Below are 18,493 nucleotides of genomic sequence, written 5' to 3' on the forward strand. Positions count from 1 at the left end.
TGTATCATTTGGGATGATTTTATGTTATGCATCCTCACGCTAACTGAAATATATCAATTTCTATATTTTATACGTATTCTGTAAATCTTTGTCAAGTCTCACGGATCGTTTTCAGGAGGGTCTTGCTTGAGATGTTTGTCCAATTCCCTTTTGAGCATTTTTTTTAATTCAGTGTCTGAATAAATCTGCGTACGTACTTGGAGAAAACTCAGGGGAAGAACATTCAAAGTATGCACGTGTGCCAGCAGCCGGCTTGGCGCAACCTGGCTCCAATCCCAGCTACAGCACAAGGCATACCTCGCTGCATGCAAATAACTCCGTGAGGCCGTGCGACCTAGACACGGCTAAGAATAATATTTCACGGCAATACTTCTTCTCACTAAGCGACACGGCAAATGATGCCACACTGAAAAATGAAACAACTAATTTGACAATTACCAGCTGTGTGATATGTGAACTGCCTGCAGCCTAATCAGTGGGCAATAAACGTCAGGAGTGGGACTCCAAGAGGAATGACGCCCCCACCTCCCTAGGGAGCCCCAGCCTGAGCCTAGTGCGCTGTGCTGTGTGGGAAGTCCATTGATTTAGCAGTATGGGAGCAGTGCAAAGTGGCCATCACTGATTACAGGCAAAGTAAAACTCGGCGCGCTTGGTGGTGTCCCGTCCGGCGGTTTCCTGTCTGTCTGCGGGGATAAACATTGGGTTAACAGCCACGCACTCCACCCCCCTCCCCTCCCCTTGGCGTGACACTCATCTACCTACGGGCGTTGTCATGTCTATCTTAGCGAGGGGTTTCTCTGGGAGCTCAGGGATGTTTGCAGACTGTCGAGTGTTCCAGTAAATATGATTTCAAAAGTACTAACTATGTTGTTGGTGAGGGCGTTTGGCGATTTAACGGTATTTTCAGGCTCCGTGTGGTAAACTCGAATCTCAATGCTCTACGCCGCGACCCAAAATCCGTTCATTTCATTGCTGGGATGAGCATCAACTTGATAAAGTGCGAATTAGATAAAGATGAAATGAGAACAGTTAATCATATCTAAAAAGCCCTCTGTGAGACTGCTGCACAATGCACTCATTAGAGACACATTGGAAACATGAATGTGGGAAGAGCTGACATTTCTGCCTTTATCAGTCATTCTGAAATGATAGCAGCCGACTTCCTTTAGTGTTCCACATTTAAATCATGAGATCACACGCACACACAGCTACCCCGCGGCACAGCTCTATGCATACAAACTTTACACGTGTAGCCATGCACACAAAGTGATACGTAATATTTGTATACTGTAATAAGAGGAAGTGAAACATGTTTCATTAAAGGTGCTGTAAATGTACAAGAGGGCACAGGGGCAGCTCGTGAAGGAATTAAGCCCCCCTCTAATTGCCACGGAGTGCAGCAGGAGGCGCGGATAACAAGTCCCAGCGAGGCTTTCAATTTCAAGCCGGTGATCACACACCACGAGATATGTGCTTGGAGACAGATGAATGATGGCTCTGTTTGGGCATTGTGTTTAAATCGGGCTAAACGCTTGAAAAAGAGACCTAATGCATTCGTTTGCACTTTGAGAATATTCAATATTAACCTATAAAAGAGGCGCGCGAAGCGTGGCACGCTAATAAAATTAAGCATTCTCACAGTGTGTATATTACATTGAACGAAGCGTGTTCCTTTCTGGTGAGCAGTGGAAAAGCTGGTGGCTGCTCTGACAATGATTGGCATGATTTCAGGTTGTTTGTTTTATTATTACACTGACGAATCGGCGTAGAAAGTGTTTACAACAAATGTAATGTTATTGTTTTATATTTGTATTATTGTATTGTTTCCCTTCTACGTGACTTTACCGAAAGAACCAAGAATATGAATCCCTGCAGTCACGAAAGCTTTAAATCAAAATATATATTTTTGATTCATGTATTTCCCTTAAGCATGCTGCATCACCAAACTAACCAGACCATTTATATGGCCAGAGCAGTTATATGCTGCTGTCGCAATGCAGACAAACTTCCCATTTCTGTAATGTGTAAAGCAACACAATTGAAGTGTTTTGAGCACATTTGTAAGGTGAGCAAAACGAGCGGAGTCCATTTAAGTTTTGGTTCTGTAAATCGGATTCCGTTGCTAATTGCAGCTGTTCCGAAAGCGAAAAGCAGAACCGTTTTTTTTTTAACGCTTCAATTAGCCAACATTAAGCGTTGCTCTTCGCTTTAAAAAGAAATGGCACCGCGATATCCACGCTTGGTCCGAGGGAGCTCCTAATAGCCTCGTTTAGAGCGAATAAAACAGCAATTGAACCTGGACAAAAGAGGGATCAGCCATAAACTTGCCAGCTGCAGCAGTTTGCTTTCAAGCGCTTTTGCTCCCTTCCTTGCGCCGTTATTTATGCCTGGGCTGTAAATTTCGGGTCTGTTTGTCCCCTTTGGAGACAGAGTGAGCAGCAGAGGGGTGGAGCTATGCTTCCCGTGCTCTACAGGGTGTATTGGGAGCGGCGGTGACGGTATTTGTCAGTGATCTGTCCGCCGCGTGGCAGAGCTGCGTTTTGTTGGGCAGGATTTATTACGGCAGAGACAATAATGGTGATTAACCACTTACAAGGCAGTGATCTTTGACACACTCAATCTTTCGGCGTAGAAAATCGGCAGTGCACAGAACTGGAGTGCAACCACAACCCCTCGCAAGCCACCAAACAGATCCCGTTCGGGGGCACGTTATGGCAATTTTCCAGCGGTTCTCTTGAAAATTGTGTCTATCATAATAAAACTGAGTTTTTACAAAATATGTAGGTATGTATGTTGAACCCCTTTTGCGGCGTACATAGGCAACTGTGCTAATCGGAGGTGCGGGGGAAGGACAACAAACGGAACACTAAAAAGCAATTCTAAAGATACTAGTTTTCAATCTAGATTTAAAAGTGCATAGCGCCAGTGACTTCTTAATATCAGTAGAGCGTTCCAGACGGCCACAGAAGCGCAACTGAAAGCGCGCGATGCAGTGGCCGTCTTTGATGCAACTACATCACACAGCGATGCGTAAATGCACAAACACGGAGGAGCCCATGATCAAATGCTTTTCAGCCAATTTTGGACGAGTGCTCATACACGTGGGAAGAAACCGGAGCGCCTAGAGAAAACCCACCCGCTCGAGGGAGCCACACTCCCTCCCATGCGGATGGAACGGGTGGAGATTAGTACACTTGCTGTTTCCGCCTTCCCCTGGCGAGCCAGGGTATGGTACAACATTTTGTTTGATCCAGCACGGTGCTGGATGACAGTCATTAGACTCTGTTCAACCTTGTCTACCATTAGTCTCCCTCTGGCCTTGCTACACCGGAGATGTTTAGAAGCTGCCTTCTGCCTTGCAGGGAGACATCCGTGCCAGTGGCTTTTGTTCTTCTCTGACGAGTCACACATCGTCCTTGCAGACACCCAACCCTATCGCGGCTCCACACCTGGCCACGAATTCTTCATTTGCTGCCGACGTCCGAAAGCACTAGCACGGGGGTGTGGTCGTGTGGCTCTTGTGTCATCAGGAAGGCATCGAAAGTAGGGGGGCGATGCTCAAATGGGGGGGGGGGGGGTGACTTTCGAGCATCCCACAAACAACGGTTTAATAAGAGAACAGGGTGGGAAATTGCAAGAACGCCATAGTCGCACACAAATGCAAAGATGTCCCTAGCAGCCCAGGCCAAGTTCATATATCACTCGCCACTGATGTTAGCCATGGTCAGGAACCAAATTTAGTTGGTCAGTTGTGAAAGACAGTGCGCTAAAACACTACAAATGTAGCCCAAAGACAAATATCCACTTAAATAGTCTTAACAGACTGCTGTGGCAAGTGCTGTTAGCGAGGAGCACCTATGAAGGCCATATACCCATACACTTACAGTGGCACATTCACACCACGTACACATACACTCATATATATATCCATCTCAGCTTCACCAATTCTGAGTAAAGTTGTCCGTTTAGCGAAAAACGCTTAGGGGAGTTGTTCACATCGCTGTCGTCCCGACAGTTCTGTTCCTTCACCTGAAGAAGGCTACTTGTGTTGTGGCCGAAACGTCGTGAGAATTTTATTGTATTATTTTGTTTTATTGTTTTATTCTCATTCTACGTGACTTTACCGAGAAAAAACAAGAAGATAAAACTTTCTATCTATTCGCTGCAGAATGAACTTAACTACGTCAATGAGCAGCAGAAGAAGAGCGGCACAAACCCCGAGTGGGTCCTTTGACCGACTGTGGAGGCGCTTGCCTTGTGGCCCAGCACTTTGGTCTACCGTTGGGTAGATGAGAGATCATCGTGCGCATGAGACGTCCGACATGCAAGGCTAGACAGTGGTCAGTAGAAGGCAGCGCAGCAAGTCACCATATTTTGAGTGCTGTTCCTACACGGGCACGTGTTTGCTCTAGTTAATCTGTTTTTTTTGACGATCTGCAATAATATTCAATAAGGAATTCGCCAAACAGGTGAAGCAGAACCCCCCTTTACAAAGCGTCTTAAGACTGAGTGAAGCTTTCCAGGATATAGGAAAGCATTATTATTATCACTGTAACTCAATTGTAGCGTGCGCGCTGTCGATATCAAGCAAAGTTTTGACGGCAATGACGTAAATTTTGACAGTGCCATATGGATAACGTCCTTAGTGGAGCCTTAAAACGATGCTCCACCATACTCTTGAATTACAGGCTGACAAGACAGCTGCTCTTGTGTAGTTACGCGCAGATATTGCCGCTCGCAAGGCTCCGGAGGCTGTATAAGGAAATCTGTACTGTCCATTAAAAATTCATGTCTCACTTTATTACAAGCCACTCATTTTAAACTATACATCATCCCTCCACAAATTGGATATAAGCTTTAGCCTTTACCACATTAGGCAATGGAGATAAATTATGGAGTACCTTGTGTACGAATTGCTCGCCGATAAGCTCTCCAGGAGCGATAAGCGATTAGACGCCGGAAGTAATCTTGCGCGTGGCAACAAAGAGAATAAACATTTCCTTACGGGATATGGAAAAATATGCGAATGCACAAACACATTCATACGCACCCACACATGCACGGAGGCGTCCCGAAGCGCCCCGTGCATATTGCGAGTGCAGTTTGTGAACGTCAAGTATGATACCGGCGGTCAAAATTGTGTCAAAATCGCGAATGGAAACCCTGCTGATTCGCAGGCATTGTTTTCCGTGCAATAATAACAGAGGCCGTGGCCCGGGCGATCCCCTGCTTGTCTCCTACGTCTCTCAAGTGCAGTGTGTGGGGCTACGAAGGTGTTGTTCATAGCTCTCGTTACAGACACTGTCACTCATCCCGACCAGCGCGCGTGTTGCAAGTGTTGACGTTTGGCGACAAAAAAAATAGGTTGCGTATTCTATCCTTTACGCATGACTATAGCCGCAATTGCACCTCTCATATACCTTCAGCAATTATGTTTACCACGTTCGTAAGAATGGACAACTCTATCTTGCAGCGGTTACTTACAGTTGGGTTAATAGACTATACAGCCATCTGCATGAAACACTTTAATAGCCATAAGGTAGATTGATTTTTTTCCTTATTTTTTTCATCCACATATGCCAGAGTCACCAAGGAGCAATAGTTTATGCCACATTTCCTCATTTGCGCATGTAAATGCGCCGCGCCGCTCAGCATGCCCTAATTGACTCTAATTAGTGCAACGGATCGTGATCTCATCGACATGGCAGACGCGCGTGTGTGCATGTGTGTGTATGTGTGTGTGAGAGAGGGGTGGGTGGGTGGGTGAGAAACCCGCTGGCACGAAGCTCGCTCGCATTCCCAAAACAAAGCGTCACCTGCAAAACCAACCGACTTCACTTTCGCACTCTTCCTCGGGCGCATCAACTGAAGAGAACCCCCACGCCGGAGCAAAACAAAACAAAAATGTTGGTGGGGTGTGGCGGCGTGCCGGGGTCCCAACAAGCGCGGCCATTCGCACGGCGGCTCAGAGCTCGCTGCTGCCCGATGAGAGAGGGGGAAGGAGGAGGAGGTGGGGGAGGTGGGGGGGGGCGCTTGGCGGCGGCGGCAACGGAAGCGAGCGCAGGCAGCGCTGGGCCCGGGGCCACGGCTGCCTCGGTGCAATTACACCGCATTTAAGGGGGTGAATTCCAACGAGGGGGCTTCGACTCGGGGGCTGGGCTCGGCGGAGCGCCCTGTCGGCGCAACTGGCGAGCAGCGGGAGGAGGATACGAACAGAGCGACCACTTTGTCTCTTTTCGGCGCCTCCAGCAACGGAGCGACTTCCAGCGAGCGGGAACGATGCAATTTTGTGCGCTACGAAACCGAATTAATGATTTAAAAAGGAATGGTATCTGTATTATAAAAATACAAAACTACGTTGTTTTTTTTTTCTATAATGCCTCCCACTTGGAATATTAAATCTACAACAAATTCCTCCTGCCAGAGATTTTTGCAACACGTGCAATTTCTCCCCCCCCCACCCACCCACCCCCCAACTCCCACTCACCCGTAAGAATATATCTGCGGTAGTTAAACTTTCTCGCGATTAATTGGCACTCTCTAAAGCGAGAGAATCATCTTTTTTTATTCTCCCATAGGAATTTAGGTATACAGCCATCTGAAGACTGCGCGTTGTAATGGACGGCACAACCGCAATGCCGATGAGGTTAAATGTGCACGGCTGTGGAGCAAACGGCTCGCTAAGGCAAACGCTTTATCTCCCAAGGAGCCTCCCAGCTCTGCCGCGTGAGGCGGATGACATAAGGAAAAAAACGTTGGAACCGGATCAAATGTCTCGGGCGTGTTTGCGAGCCGAGTGGAGAGAATGCCGCGTGGCTCCCCATGGATCTTCGGGCACAACAAAAAAGTCGACGGCGCAAAAGCGCGGCTTCTGTGTCGTCCGGTGGCGTTCTCCGAACCGCGGACGGCGCTCCGAAAACTCTCACTGTGTGAGAAACAAATCCACAAAAGCAGAGCTTTTGTCTCTACAGTGCCACCAATGTCGGACACTGTCTTTAAGTGTAAGCAGAACGGCGTTGTGACCGCCGGTAATCTTACCATGGTGGTCTCACAGAGCACGAAGGTTACGCGTTTACACGCAGTGCCAAACCGCGCGGGTGATCCTTGGACTTGAGGGAGAGTACAATCGGCAAATAAATATATAAATGTGAAACAGATGGATGGGCGGATAAACAGATTTATGGCTATGAAAAGAACAAAGTGTGTATATATTCCCGCGTACTCATTGCGCGTTGGAATTTGAAAATAATGAAAGCGTTTACTCTCAGAACAGTCAAATTAGTCTTCGTGCAAACGCACTCGTGTGTAGCATAGATGCAACATTTCACCTTTTTTTTTTCATTTACAAAGCTGATTTAAACTTTGTGAATCAAGCACATCAAGGAGCACATGAGTTAAATACTCCAAAACATAAGGGCATTATGAAGATGTAAATGTGTAAATAAGCGTTTGCACAATAGTCATTCAATCTCAGAGGTTGCACTCCGATTATCACGGGTGGCTATGCACGGTGCAACATAAGGTCAGCAACATATATTCAGGCTGTTTGAAAAAAAAGATGGAACCAATTTCAGAGATATAGCGATTTCAAATCGGGTCCATCTTTTTGAAGCACCCTGAACATTGACACACGCTGTATGGCACCGTGTCCAAACAGCGCGCGTGCAGAGTTAGTTATGAATGCACATAGGTGTAAATGACGCTTCATACACACATTGAAACTCCTGGATGCCTTTCAACAGCCAGCACGCAAACTGCCGTGCGTGTTTCCATGCATCTAAGTCAGAATGTATGGGTGGAAGATGTGCCAGTCATTCGCGGTGACGTGGGTCCAAATCCGCCAATAGCATATTTGAATCTGAACATGACCTGGTTGGTTCTCTTGCCACCAGGTTGCCTCAACATAAAATGAATACATCTGAGTTGTGCTCAACTTGCGTGAATATCAGCACTGGGAAGACATAGGCACCCTGGCAAACATTTCACGTATACTTACTAACAGAAATAGCCACTACATTATGAGGTTAAAGGGAGGATATTGATATTTTCTTGGCAGCCTGTGTTTACAAGACTGATGCGTGCATATTATTGAGAGTGCATATACAAGACTTTGCATGGTCTGTCAACCGACTTTTTGATGTCTGTTCACAACATTCTTAGGTGGATGTCAGTTATTGTTTTTTTTATTATCAGCGGGCCTTACTTAAAAGTCAATGCATTGTTATCATTTAAAGCCTTTTGTCAATCTACTGTGGAATGAAAGCCTCTCTCCACACAGCGTTGGTCATGCGGGTTGCTTTAACATACTTCACCACGCTGGTATTTGTGGGTTGCTGAAGGAGAGGGGGTTACCAGGACTTGTTTACACTCACCACTGATGTAGACCTGAACTCTAGTCCACAGTCACTGGGTCCACAGGAAAGTAAGCTCATCTCAAGGGAACCGTGCAAAAATAACATTTTGGAATAAGTGCATTGATATCAGGCGGGCCTGTAAGGTATAATGTGAGAATCAGTAAGATATATGTGAATCCGTTTTCTTTGCCAGTGTCCACTGTCTTTAACCCATGTAGCAGAATGCAATGAACACCGATGTTTTATCTTTGGGCCCTCTTCATGATCAAATTGTGGCTTTTCGTAATCAAATTCCAGATCCAAAGAGCACTCCAAACCTTATCTCCTCGCCTATTTATTTAATTATAAGAATAGAAAAACTGAATAATGCAAAGTACATCGAGATGCCCGTTGGGAATTATACCGAGATAATGAGGAACCCTTGTATCAAATAACGAATACAAATTAGAAACATCAAATTGATTGGTAAGAAAGGAAATTGGGCTCGGGCACGACACATTATTGGCTATTATGGATGAATGTCAATTGACGAGACTGATGACAGAATGGCAGCCAAAAGGGGAAAGCATGCACGGGAGAACGCGCATCATGGAGATGGAGCAACAAAATTATCTTATGTGGAGCAGCGAGATGGATTATAGCATCGCAGAACCATTAGGGATGGTGATGACGTGGGGAGGCTTTTATCGAGCAGTGGATTTATCATGCATTTGATGGCGATGATGATAGAACATCTGTTCATCCTTCTTCTTGGTTCTTTCGGTAAAGTCACGTAGAAGGGAAATAATAAAATAAAATAAAAATAAAACATAATATTTACTTAATTATGTTTAATTTTTATTATTATTTTTATATTTTTATTATTATTTTATTATTTCCCTTCTACGTGACTTTACCGAAAGAACCAAGAAGATGAATCCGTTCAGTCACGAAAGCTTTACATCAAAATCTGTTCATCCTTTTCAAGTTCCACATTAAATCATTTCAGAAATCAATGGCATGGGTGCATGTATGTATGTGTGTGTGCTCGTGGGGAGTGGTAGTGCTGTGGTAAGCGCACTGCGCTACGAACCCAGCGTCCCCGGTTCAATTCGCGCTCACAGCCAACATCAGCTAACAACACTTGCCCCAATAGTCTGTTAAGGCGATAGGGGGACCTTTGTATTTGTGCTTGTGTGTGTGTGGTGTGAGTACCTATGAAGGCCGGTACGGCACACGAAGGGGTGGGTGGTCAGCACCACGCCCGGCCGCCTTTGTCTCCCTAGTGGCGATGTCTATTACTACACACCGCACCAGGTACTCATTTGAGGCTGAGTCGACCTAGGGGAGGCCCAGAACCGGTTCATAGGTGCTTGCTAAAATCACTCTCCCCAATATTCTATTATAGGCTATGTAGAGGGAGATCTTTGCCTCTGTGTGTGCGTGCGTGTATTCGAGGGTGCGACAGTGCGAGTGTTTTTTTGAGCGAGTGTGGTGAGTGCGTGAATTCGATCTGGAGAGCATGGCCCGTAGCATTGTCTGTGCGAGTGGCACTACTAATGTGGCGTTCACTCAACGAGACGGATGACTGCATTTTTGCATACTGCTCTGTCAGCGTTAAAATATGAACGCCAATGTGAGAGAGAGAGAGAGAAAAAAACATTTATCCATCGCCAACTTCTTCGCTGAGAACTAATTTTAGTTTTTTGTGAAAAATGCAAGAGCATGATGAGATTAAGAACAAATTGAAACACCTCCTGTGTTTACTTTATTTTATGTATTTTTGAAATGAAAGTCGATATATCTTTTATACAGTATATATGAGTCCATCAGTCTTTACAATTATCATCGAGGCCTTTATATCAGGTTAATTATTTTTGAATACGGTTCAACAAGGTAGAACAATGTTCTAGATTTGAAACTTTCGTCACTGCAAGGATTCATACTCTTTGTTTTTTTTCGGTAAAGTCACGTAGGTAAAAAATGAAATAAAAATAAATGAAAACAACTAAATTAAATCACGACGTTTCGGAGGCAACACAAGCTTCCTTCATCAGGTGTAAAAAAAGGCACATCAAAATAACTGTAAAGAGAGCTATTTGTGATGATAGACACATGATGAAGGAAGCTTGTGTTGCCTCCGAAACGTAGAACAATTTTACACCACGAGTGTTTAATATACTTCCACGTATTTGTTTTAGTACTAAAGTATGAATTGTCTTGAGACAATAATTCTAACAACGATACATTCGGCGCAGCCAAAGGTATTTTTTTATATTATGGTCGTGCATTACAAGGATGCCATTAGGTGACATTCTGCAAAGGCTAACGTGGGTTGTGGCAATCAGGGGTCCCCTTTGTGGGGGCCTGATCTCCGTGCCTCGGCTGCTGCGGAAACTGTACGACCTTTGGTCGTGTCCTGATGTTGCGCGTGCGGGGCTCTCCGCTAATGATGATGTACGTTGCACAAGTCTCATCTGGCCGGGCTTGGCTCGCTCTGTAATTGCGTTACGGCCCAGAAATTGATGCAGCGGCCAGCCCCACACCCCTCATCCCAGCAACACCACCACCACCACCACGCTTCTCTGCACCCAGTCCCTCCCACCTCCTACCATCCACTCCCACCCCATGGCTCCACCGCCGCTCTAGTAATGAGGTTAGACAGCTGTGATATTGCTGTTATTTTTTTTTCGTGTTGTTGTATTATTTTAAGCGCGCCTGGTCTCACGTGGAAATTGAACGCCTGTGAACGATGCTGCTGCTGCGTGCAGGCTCTTGGCGGTGGCGAAAGGGCATTTTGGCTCTCACACGCACGCCCATTCACATGTCGTCTGGGATTACGTGAAATTCCTGCAGGAATATTTGGAGCGGGTATAATCCTAATGTATCTGCAATGCAGGCCGGACGGGCGTCTTTTGTTTTAGAGGGATGATTAAATCATCACGTTGACAATTTTTATACGCAAATTTGCACATTTACTTCACTTGCTTATGAATTGGTTTACTCATGCACATTTGCCGAGAGGTAATATTTCATGTATTTAAGGAGTTTTTGAGATTACACGGTTAGGAATTACATTTCCTCATTGTGTTGTGCTACGTATGTTATTGAACTTATTTCGCACCGTACGGAGCCAGCAGTGCTAATCGGAGGTGCTGTGTATTTGTTCACGTTATTGCCCTGCAAACGGAAAAGGTTGTGGTGCTCCATTTGATTTGTCATGATTGTGTTCTTCTTTTGACAATCCCAAATGAGCACCTGACCCATGGCTTCTCTCTTCTCTGACTGTTCAGAGCGCACGACACTTACCAATGCAAGCCAGGTGATAAAATGTCAGTCATCAAATGCAGCCTAGTTTGCAGCTCTCATATATATACTGTACTACACGGCATTGATATAATTATCAAACTGCGTAATTCACTTAGATTCTGCTCTGTTACATATCTCAATGGAGCAGCATCGTGCATTGCCTCGTAATGGGGCAGCACATTAACAACAGCTTTAGTCTATTATTAGAATACAGTATTGTACAATCCTTTATCAATCCACTGCTAGATAAAGGCTTCCCCACGCCGGTGTTGGTCATGTGGGTTGTTTGACCATACTTCAGCACGCTGGTAAATGCGGATTGTTGTTAGAAAGGGGTGGGGGGGAGATGGAGGGACAGTGGTGCCAGCACCGATTCATACATCTCTCGCCACTGATGTTAGCCGTGGCAGGGAAATTATGAAACCCATTTCGCCAGATTCATAATGCAGTGGGCGCGCAAACCAGTCGCACGCACCCACGCCAGACATACTTCCCGTGCTCGTATTCAGACAAAGAGTCAGAGCAGCTACATTGAATTGGGTCGCACCAAACAGTGGCGTTGCAAACAACCCGCACCGCGCGCGCAACAATGACGCAGCCGAATTAGATGGATGGGTGGCCATCATATTCTTTGGTTCTTTCGGTAAAGTCACGTCGATATAAAAAAAAATTTAAATAGAGTGAATACAAATTTAAAAGTTTGGTGAGTGTACTGGCAGTCTATAATGTAGACTGTAGCCTGGTTATTAAGTTTGGTGAGTGTATTGGCAGTCTATAATGTAGACTTTAGCCTGGCTATTCAGTTTGGTGAGTGTACTGGCAGTCCATAATGTAGACTGTAGCAATGGTTGAGCTGGGGGAGTGTACTGGCAGTCTATAATGTAGACTGTAGCCTGGTTATTAAGTTTGGTGAGTGTACTGGCATTCTATAATGTAGACTGTAGCCTGGTTATTAAGTTTGGTGAGTGTAGTGGCAGTCTATAATGTAGACTGTAGCCTGATTATTAAGTTTGGTGAGTGTACTGGCAGTCTATAATGTAGACTGTAGCCTGGTTATTAAGTTTGGTAAGTGTACTGGCAGTCTATAATGTAGACTGTAGCCTGGTTATTAAGTTTGGTGAGTGTACTGGCAGTCTATAATGTAGACTGTAGCCTGGTTATTAAGTTTGGTGAGTGTACTGGCAGTCTATAATGTAGACTGTAGCCTGGTTAAGTTTGGTGAGTGTACTGGCAGTCTATAATGTAGACTGCAGCAATGGTTATTAAGTTTGGTGAGTGTACTGGCAGTCTATAATGTAGACTGTAGCCTGGTTATTAAGTTTGGTGAGTGTACTGGCAGTCTATAATGTAGACTGTAGCCTGGTTATTAAGTTTGGTGAGTGTACTGGCAGTCTATAATGTAGACTGTAGCCTGGTTAAGTTTGGTGAGTGTACTGGCAGTCTATAATGTAGACTGCAGCAATGGTTATTAAGTTTGGTGAGTGTACTGGCAGTCTATAATGTAGACTGTAGCCTGGTTATTAAGTTTGGTGAGTGTACTGGCAGTCTATAATGTAGACTGTAGCCTGGTTATTAATTGGAGTGAGTGTACTGGCAGTCTATAATGTAGACTGTAGCCTGGTTATTAATCTGAGTGAGTGTACTGGTAGTCTATAATGTAGACTGCAGCAATGGTTATTAAGTTTGGTAAGTGTACGGGCAGTCTATAATGTAGACTGTAGCCTGGTTATTAAGTTTGGTGAGTGTACTGGCAGTCTATAATGTAGACTGTAGCCTGGTTATTAACTTTGGTGAGTGTACTGGCAGTCTATAATGTAGACTGTAGCCTGGTTATTAATCTGAGTGAGTGTACTGGCAGTCTATAATGTAGACTGCAGCAATGGTTATTAAGTTTGGTGAGTGTACTGGCAGTCTATAATGTAGACTGTAGCCTGGTTATTAAGTTTGGTGAGAGTACTGGCAGTCTATAATGTAGACTGTAGCCTGGTTATTAAGCTGAGTGAGTGTACTGGCAGTCTATAATGTAGACTGTAGCCTGGTTATTAACCTTGTGTGGCCATCGTCTGCACAACAGAGCGGTTGGGTGTAACTTTGCCAGCAACTTACACGTGCACACACGCACGCGTGTCTCAATAACCTAGCTCTACCAGAAGAGCATTAAGCGCACCTTAAACAAAACTTGTTACAGATAACCAAAACGAAATCGGTGAACCGATCCCAAAACCCCCATCCCCACCCCCCCAAATCACGCCACAATCCTTATAAAATAAAACATCAGATAGAAGACACATTTATGAAACAACAACTCCGGCTGCTCTGAGCGAGAGCGCGAGAGAGGTTGGAAGGAGGAGGATGATGAGAGAGAAGAGAGAGAGAGATGCGCGCTGACGTCAGGCTGCGAGCGAGCTGTGCGTGAGGAGTGGCGGCGGCGGTGTCGGAGGAGGAGGAGGAGGTGGTGGGAGGCGGAGCTGCAGGGAGGTCAGACGCAGGTTGTCGACAGCAGTGAGCGCTGCGCGCCGAGTGAGGTCGGTTCACTGAGAGTTCAGCCGCATTGGATTAGCGCCACTGCCGCCGCCGCCGCTGCTGCCGCTGCTATTGGGCGGCGACGGCCCTCTCCGTTCCTCGCTCCCATCTCAACTCACAGACAGCCGGCAACGTTCGAAGGTCTCGTGAGATGATTCACTGTGTTGCGGTCTATTCACAAGCCTAACCACGCCGCTGAAAGCTTAGGGGTTTACAGTCCGGGCACTGGACGGTGTTGGTCATTATATTTCTTCCTTTGTAAGAACGTGATAATTAATATTGTAATCATGCAAATTAGCCAGTGGGGTTGAGCATCCCTTTGTACGGACTGCGAGGTCGTGGAGACGAGGTTTTTGGGAACCGGGGACATTTTAGATCAGTGGCGGGGTCTTCGGGGTTGAGGTGAGACCGAACTTGCGACTCTGGCTCCTAGGACGAGGTGAGCAAGGCGAGCTGATGAATCCGTCTCCCGAGGCGCGAGAGAACAAGGGGGGATTTGGCCATCACGATGTTTCCAGTATTCGCGCCTTCATTGTGATGCATCATTGTCCCCGTTATGTGGTTGAAGATTCTTAGAAAACTGCGCTCGCTTTGGTAACATTGGACTTAAACGTAAATATTACAGCTGTTTAGCGAAGGCCGTTTTATAACATCCAGCGTCTTCTGTTCCAGAACGTAACATTTGCCAGCGATAACTTGGCAGCCAGTGATAATTTCTACGTAACATTAAAACGGCAGTTTCGAGGGCCTTTTTTTACGTTGTTGAGATTTTCGTTTTGTAAACTACAGAGGTCCTCGAAACTTAGAGAGAGAGAGAGAGCTGGCATGCAAGCGTGCTGAGGAACGCTATTCTCAGTATGCTGTCAGCACGTTGAGATAAAATGCCAAATAAGCTTGGCTCGGGATTTCTCTGAAACGTCTTCGCTGCATACATCGCTTATATAATCCTGCCAGCGGCCAGCAAGGACCAGGATCATCAACAACCACAAGTCCTCACGAACCTTTCCGTACAACTACGAGCTCTCGGCGATAGAGCCATCGCTTATCAGAGGAGAATACACATAGCAGAAGGTAATAGACTCCACTGGGCTATTTGAGAGAGAGGGATTCTTCACCGCAGCTCACAGTCGTCGGGCCAGACACCAGTGGGCAAAAAAGACGCAGAGAGAACTCGATATTTCATCTCCAACATCTCACCAACGAGAAGCCAGCAATCGGACCACCAGAGCCATGTACGACTGTATGGAGGCCTTGCCTGGCCTTCAAAGGCGGCGGCAGCAGCAGCAGCACCGGCTGAAGGACGCGTTCATTGGTGGCAGTGGTGGTGGAGTAGGTGGAGAAGGTGGTGGTGGTGTGGTTGGGACACACAGCCCACCGTCGTGCATGGCGCACAGCGGCTTCTACAGCCCGGCACCCTACGCCGAGTGGGTGCAGCGAGAAGGAGCCCAGTGTAAGTGCTGCTGCTGCTGCTCGTGTTATCACTCGCTTTGTGTATGTACTCGATGTTGAACTCTCTTTCGCACCGTACGTAGCCAACCGTGCTCATCGGAGGTGCGGGGGAAGGACAACAAACCCGTTTCTGATGTCGCTGTCACGTGCCGTTGTGGTTACTACTGGTTGATGTTGCTGTCACCACTGGCGCAGCTTGCTGGGTCTTGTCACTTGCTGTTGCTCTTACTGCGGCTGTTGCTTTGTTTTGCTCGTACGGGATTGCTGCAAGTTGCTGTTACTTCTGCTGCAGTTTGCTTTGTTTTATATATATCGCTTATGCTGCACCCTGTTATCTTGCTATTACTTACTGACCTTGCTTTTATTCTTTTCTAATCATTCTGGTCCTTGATGTTTCCTGCTATCGCTGTTTTGCCATTTGTGTCACTACTGCTGTCTTTAAAATCACTTATAGATGCTTTATGTTTATTGCTGCTACTGCTGCAGCTTGATTTACTGTCACTTCTATTGTTGATTGTTTATACATATGCTATGTCGCGGGACTGCCTTTCACAGAGATATTGGTAATACAGTGATATCGAGATCAACGAGAGAGTGCCAACGCATATCAGTAGAATTTTTCCCAATCCAATATTATGAATATTACTATGCTTGTTTACCCAGGAACGCTTCACTGAGTGTCATGACTTTTTCAGGAGGGTCCTGCCAAGTTTTTGCAGGAGGTGAACAATGATTGCTATGTACCAATTTAGTAATTTGCAATTCATTTGCAAATGTGTCAAGTTGAACCGTGACGCCGGCACACGATGGCCTCCGCTTGCGGACGACGTCACGAGATCTTTCACGTTCACTGTGAAGCAGACGGGACATATTTTCGTTTAATAGACCTGCAGTAATAACCAGGGCAGCCACTGGATGCGATCCATGAATGTCTGCAACAGGCCATTTCACAGGCCCTAAGTAAATCCAAACTAACCATCTTGTACACTTGTAGTCAATGCAAGTTCAACCGTATAATTATGTACAGCCCGTTGTCAATCCACTGCTGGATGAATGCCTCCCCATGCTGTGTGGGCTATGAGGATTATTTAAACATACCTCACCACGATGATTATTGCAGGTTGGTAAAGGGAGGACCAGCACTGGTTCAGGAATCAATCGCCCACTGATCTTCGTCGTAGTCGGAAAACCAACTAAGATTGCTGAGTTCATAGTACAGAGTTAGGGTGTCTCTGTGCGCGTGATTGTCGGGGCAGTGCTTATCTCTGTTGGTGGCTCAGAGCCAGTGGTGGGAATTCCATACTTCCATGACAGGGGCCAGACTTCTCATGTGCCAACGACTATTTACTTCTATTGAGAGCAAACGGCATTTTCCATTGTCCCAGCTGATGATATGCAGAAACGCAACTGATTTGTTCCAAAAGAGGTCTACACAAGTGAACTGAGATCCATCGCCACACAGCAACTTAAGCAGTGTGGCAATGTTTCATCTTACAATGAGGCCCAGAATATACTGATGCTTTGCGTGACTGGCTTTTGTATAACCCCAGTCCCTTGTGAGTGCCTTGCCTTTTTACGTGCAGTGCAAAATTGTGGTGCGAAGTCGACTTCAGTGTGCGTTGTGTAGCCGCTTGCTCACTGTGTCCACGAGCACTACAGAAATCCCACGTGCGGATACTGTAATGACATACAGTGAGGGAAAAAAGTATTTGATCCCCTGCTGATTTTGTACGTTTGCCCACTGACAAAGAAATGATCAGTCTATAATTTTAATGGTAGGTTCATTTGAACAGTGAGAGACAGAATAACAACAAAAAAATCCTGAAAAACGCATGTCAAAATGTTATAAATTGATTTGCATTTTATTGAGGGAAATAAGTATTTGACCCCTCTGCAAAACATGACTTAGTACTTGGTGGCAAAACCCTTGTTGGCAATCACAGAGGTCAGACGTTTCTTGTAGTTGGCCACCAGGTTTGCACACATATCAGGAGGATTTTGTCCCACTCGTCTTTGCAGATCTTCTCCAAGTCGTTAAGGTTTCTAGGCTGACATTTGGCAACTCGAACCTTCAGCTCCCTCCACAGATTTTCTGTGGGATTAAGGTCTGGAGACTGGCTAGGCCACTCCAGGACCTTAATGTGCTTCTTGAGCCACTCCTTTGTTGCCTTGGCCGTGTGTTTTGGGTCATTGTCATGCTAGAATACCCATCCATGACCCATGTTCAATGCCCTAGCTGAGGGAAGGAGGTTCTCACCCAAGATTTGACGGTACATGCCCCGTCCATCGTCCCTTTGATGCGGTGAAGTTGTCCTGTCCCATTAGCAGAAAAAACACCCCCAAAGCATGATGTTTCCACCTCCATGTTTGACGGTGGGGATGGTGTTCTTGGGGTCATAGGCAGCATTCCTCCTCCTACAAACACGGCGAGTTGAGTTGATGCCAAAGAGCTCCATTTTGGTCTCATCTGACCACAACACTTGCACCCAGTTGTTCTCTGAATCATTCAGATGTTCATTGGCAAACTTTAGACGGGCATGTATATGTGCTTTCTTGAGCAGGGGGACCTTGTGGGCGCTGCAGGATTTCAGTCCTTCATGGCGTAGTGTGTTACCAATTGTTTTCTTGGTGACTATGGTCCCAGCTGCCTTGAGATCATTGACAAGATCCTCCCGTGTAGTTCTAGGCTGATTCCTCACCGTTCTCATGATCATTGCAACTCCACGAGGTGAGATCTTGCATGGAGCCCCAGGCCGAGGGAGATTGACAGTTCTTTTGTGTTTCTTCCATTTGCGAATAATCGCACCAACTGTTGTCACCTTCTCACCAAGCTGCTTGGCAATGGTCTTGTAGCCCATTCCAGCCTTGTGTAGCTCTAC

General features: G+C 46.0%; 1 protein-coding gene across 5 annotated transcripts in view; it reads left to right on the plus strand.

Annotated features, from left to right (window-relative positions):
* The window catches only part of LOC116946258 (retinoic acid receptor beta), a 72,829-nt gene that overhangs the window by 15,313 nt on the left and 39,023 nt on the right, over positions 1-18,493 (plus strand). The window contains exon 1 of one of the 5 annotated variants that reach the window (XM_032961339.2): positions 14,078-15,615. The exons of the other annotated variants lie outside the window; for them this stretch is intronic. Within the exon in view, the coding sequence (XP_032817230.2) occupies positions 15,396-15,615 (220 nt within the window). The 5' untranslated portion in view covers positions 14,078-15,395. Of the gene's footprint in view, positions 1-14,077; positions 15,616-18,493 lie in introns of those variants that run through there. 5 annotated transcript variants of the gene reach the window in all.

This window comes from Petromyzon marinus, chromosome 2 (assembly GCF_048934315.1).
Source record: "Petromyzon marinus isolate PM22_M1 ecotype Great Lakes invasive population chromosome 2, UKy_Petmar_22M1.pri1.0, whole genome shotgun sequence".
NCBI classification, from domain to species: domain Eukaryota; kingdom Metazoa; phylum Chordata; class Hyperoartia; order Petromyzontiformes; family Petromyzontidae; genus Petromyzon; species Petromyzon marinus.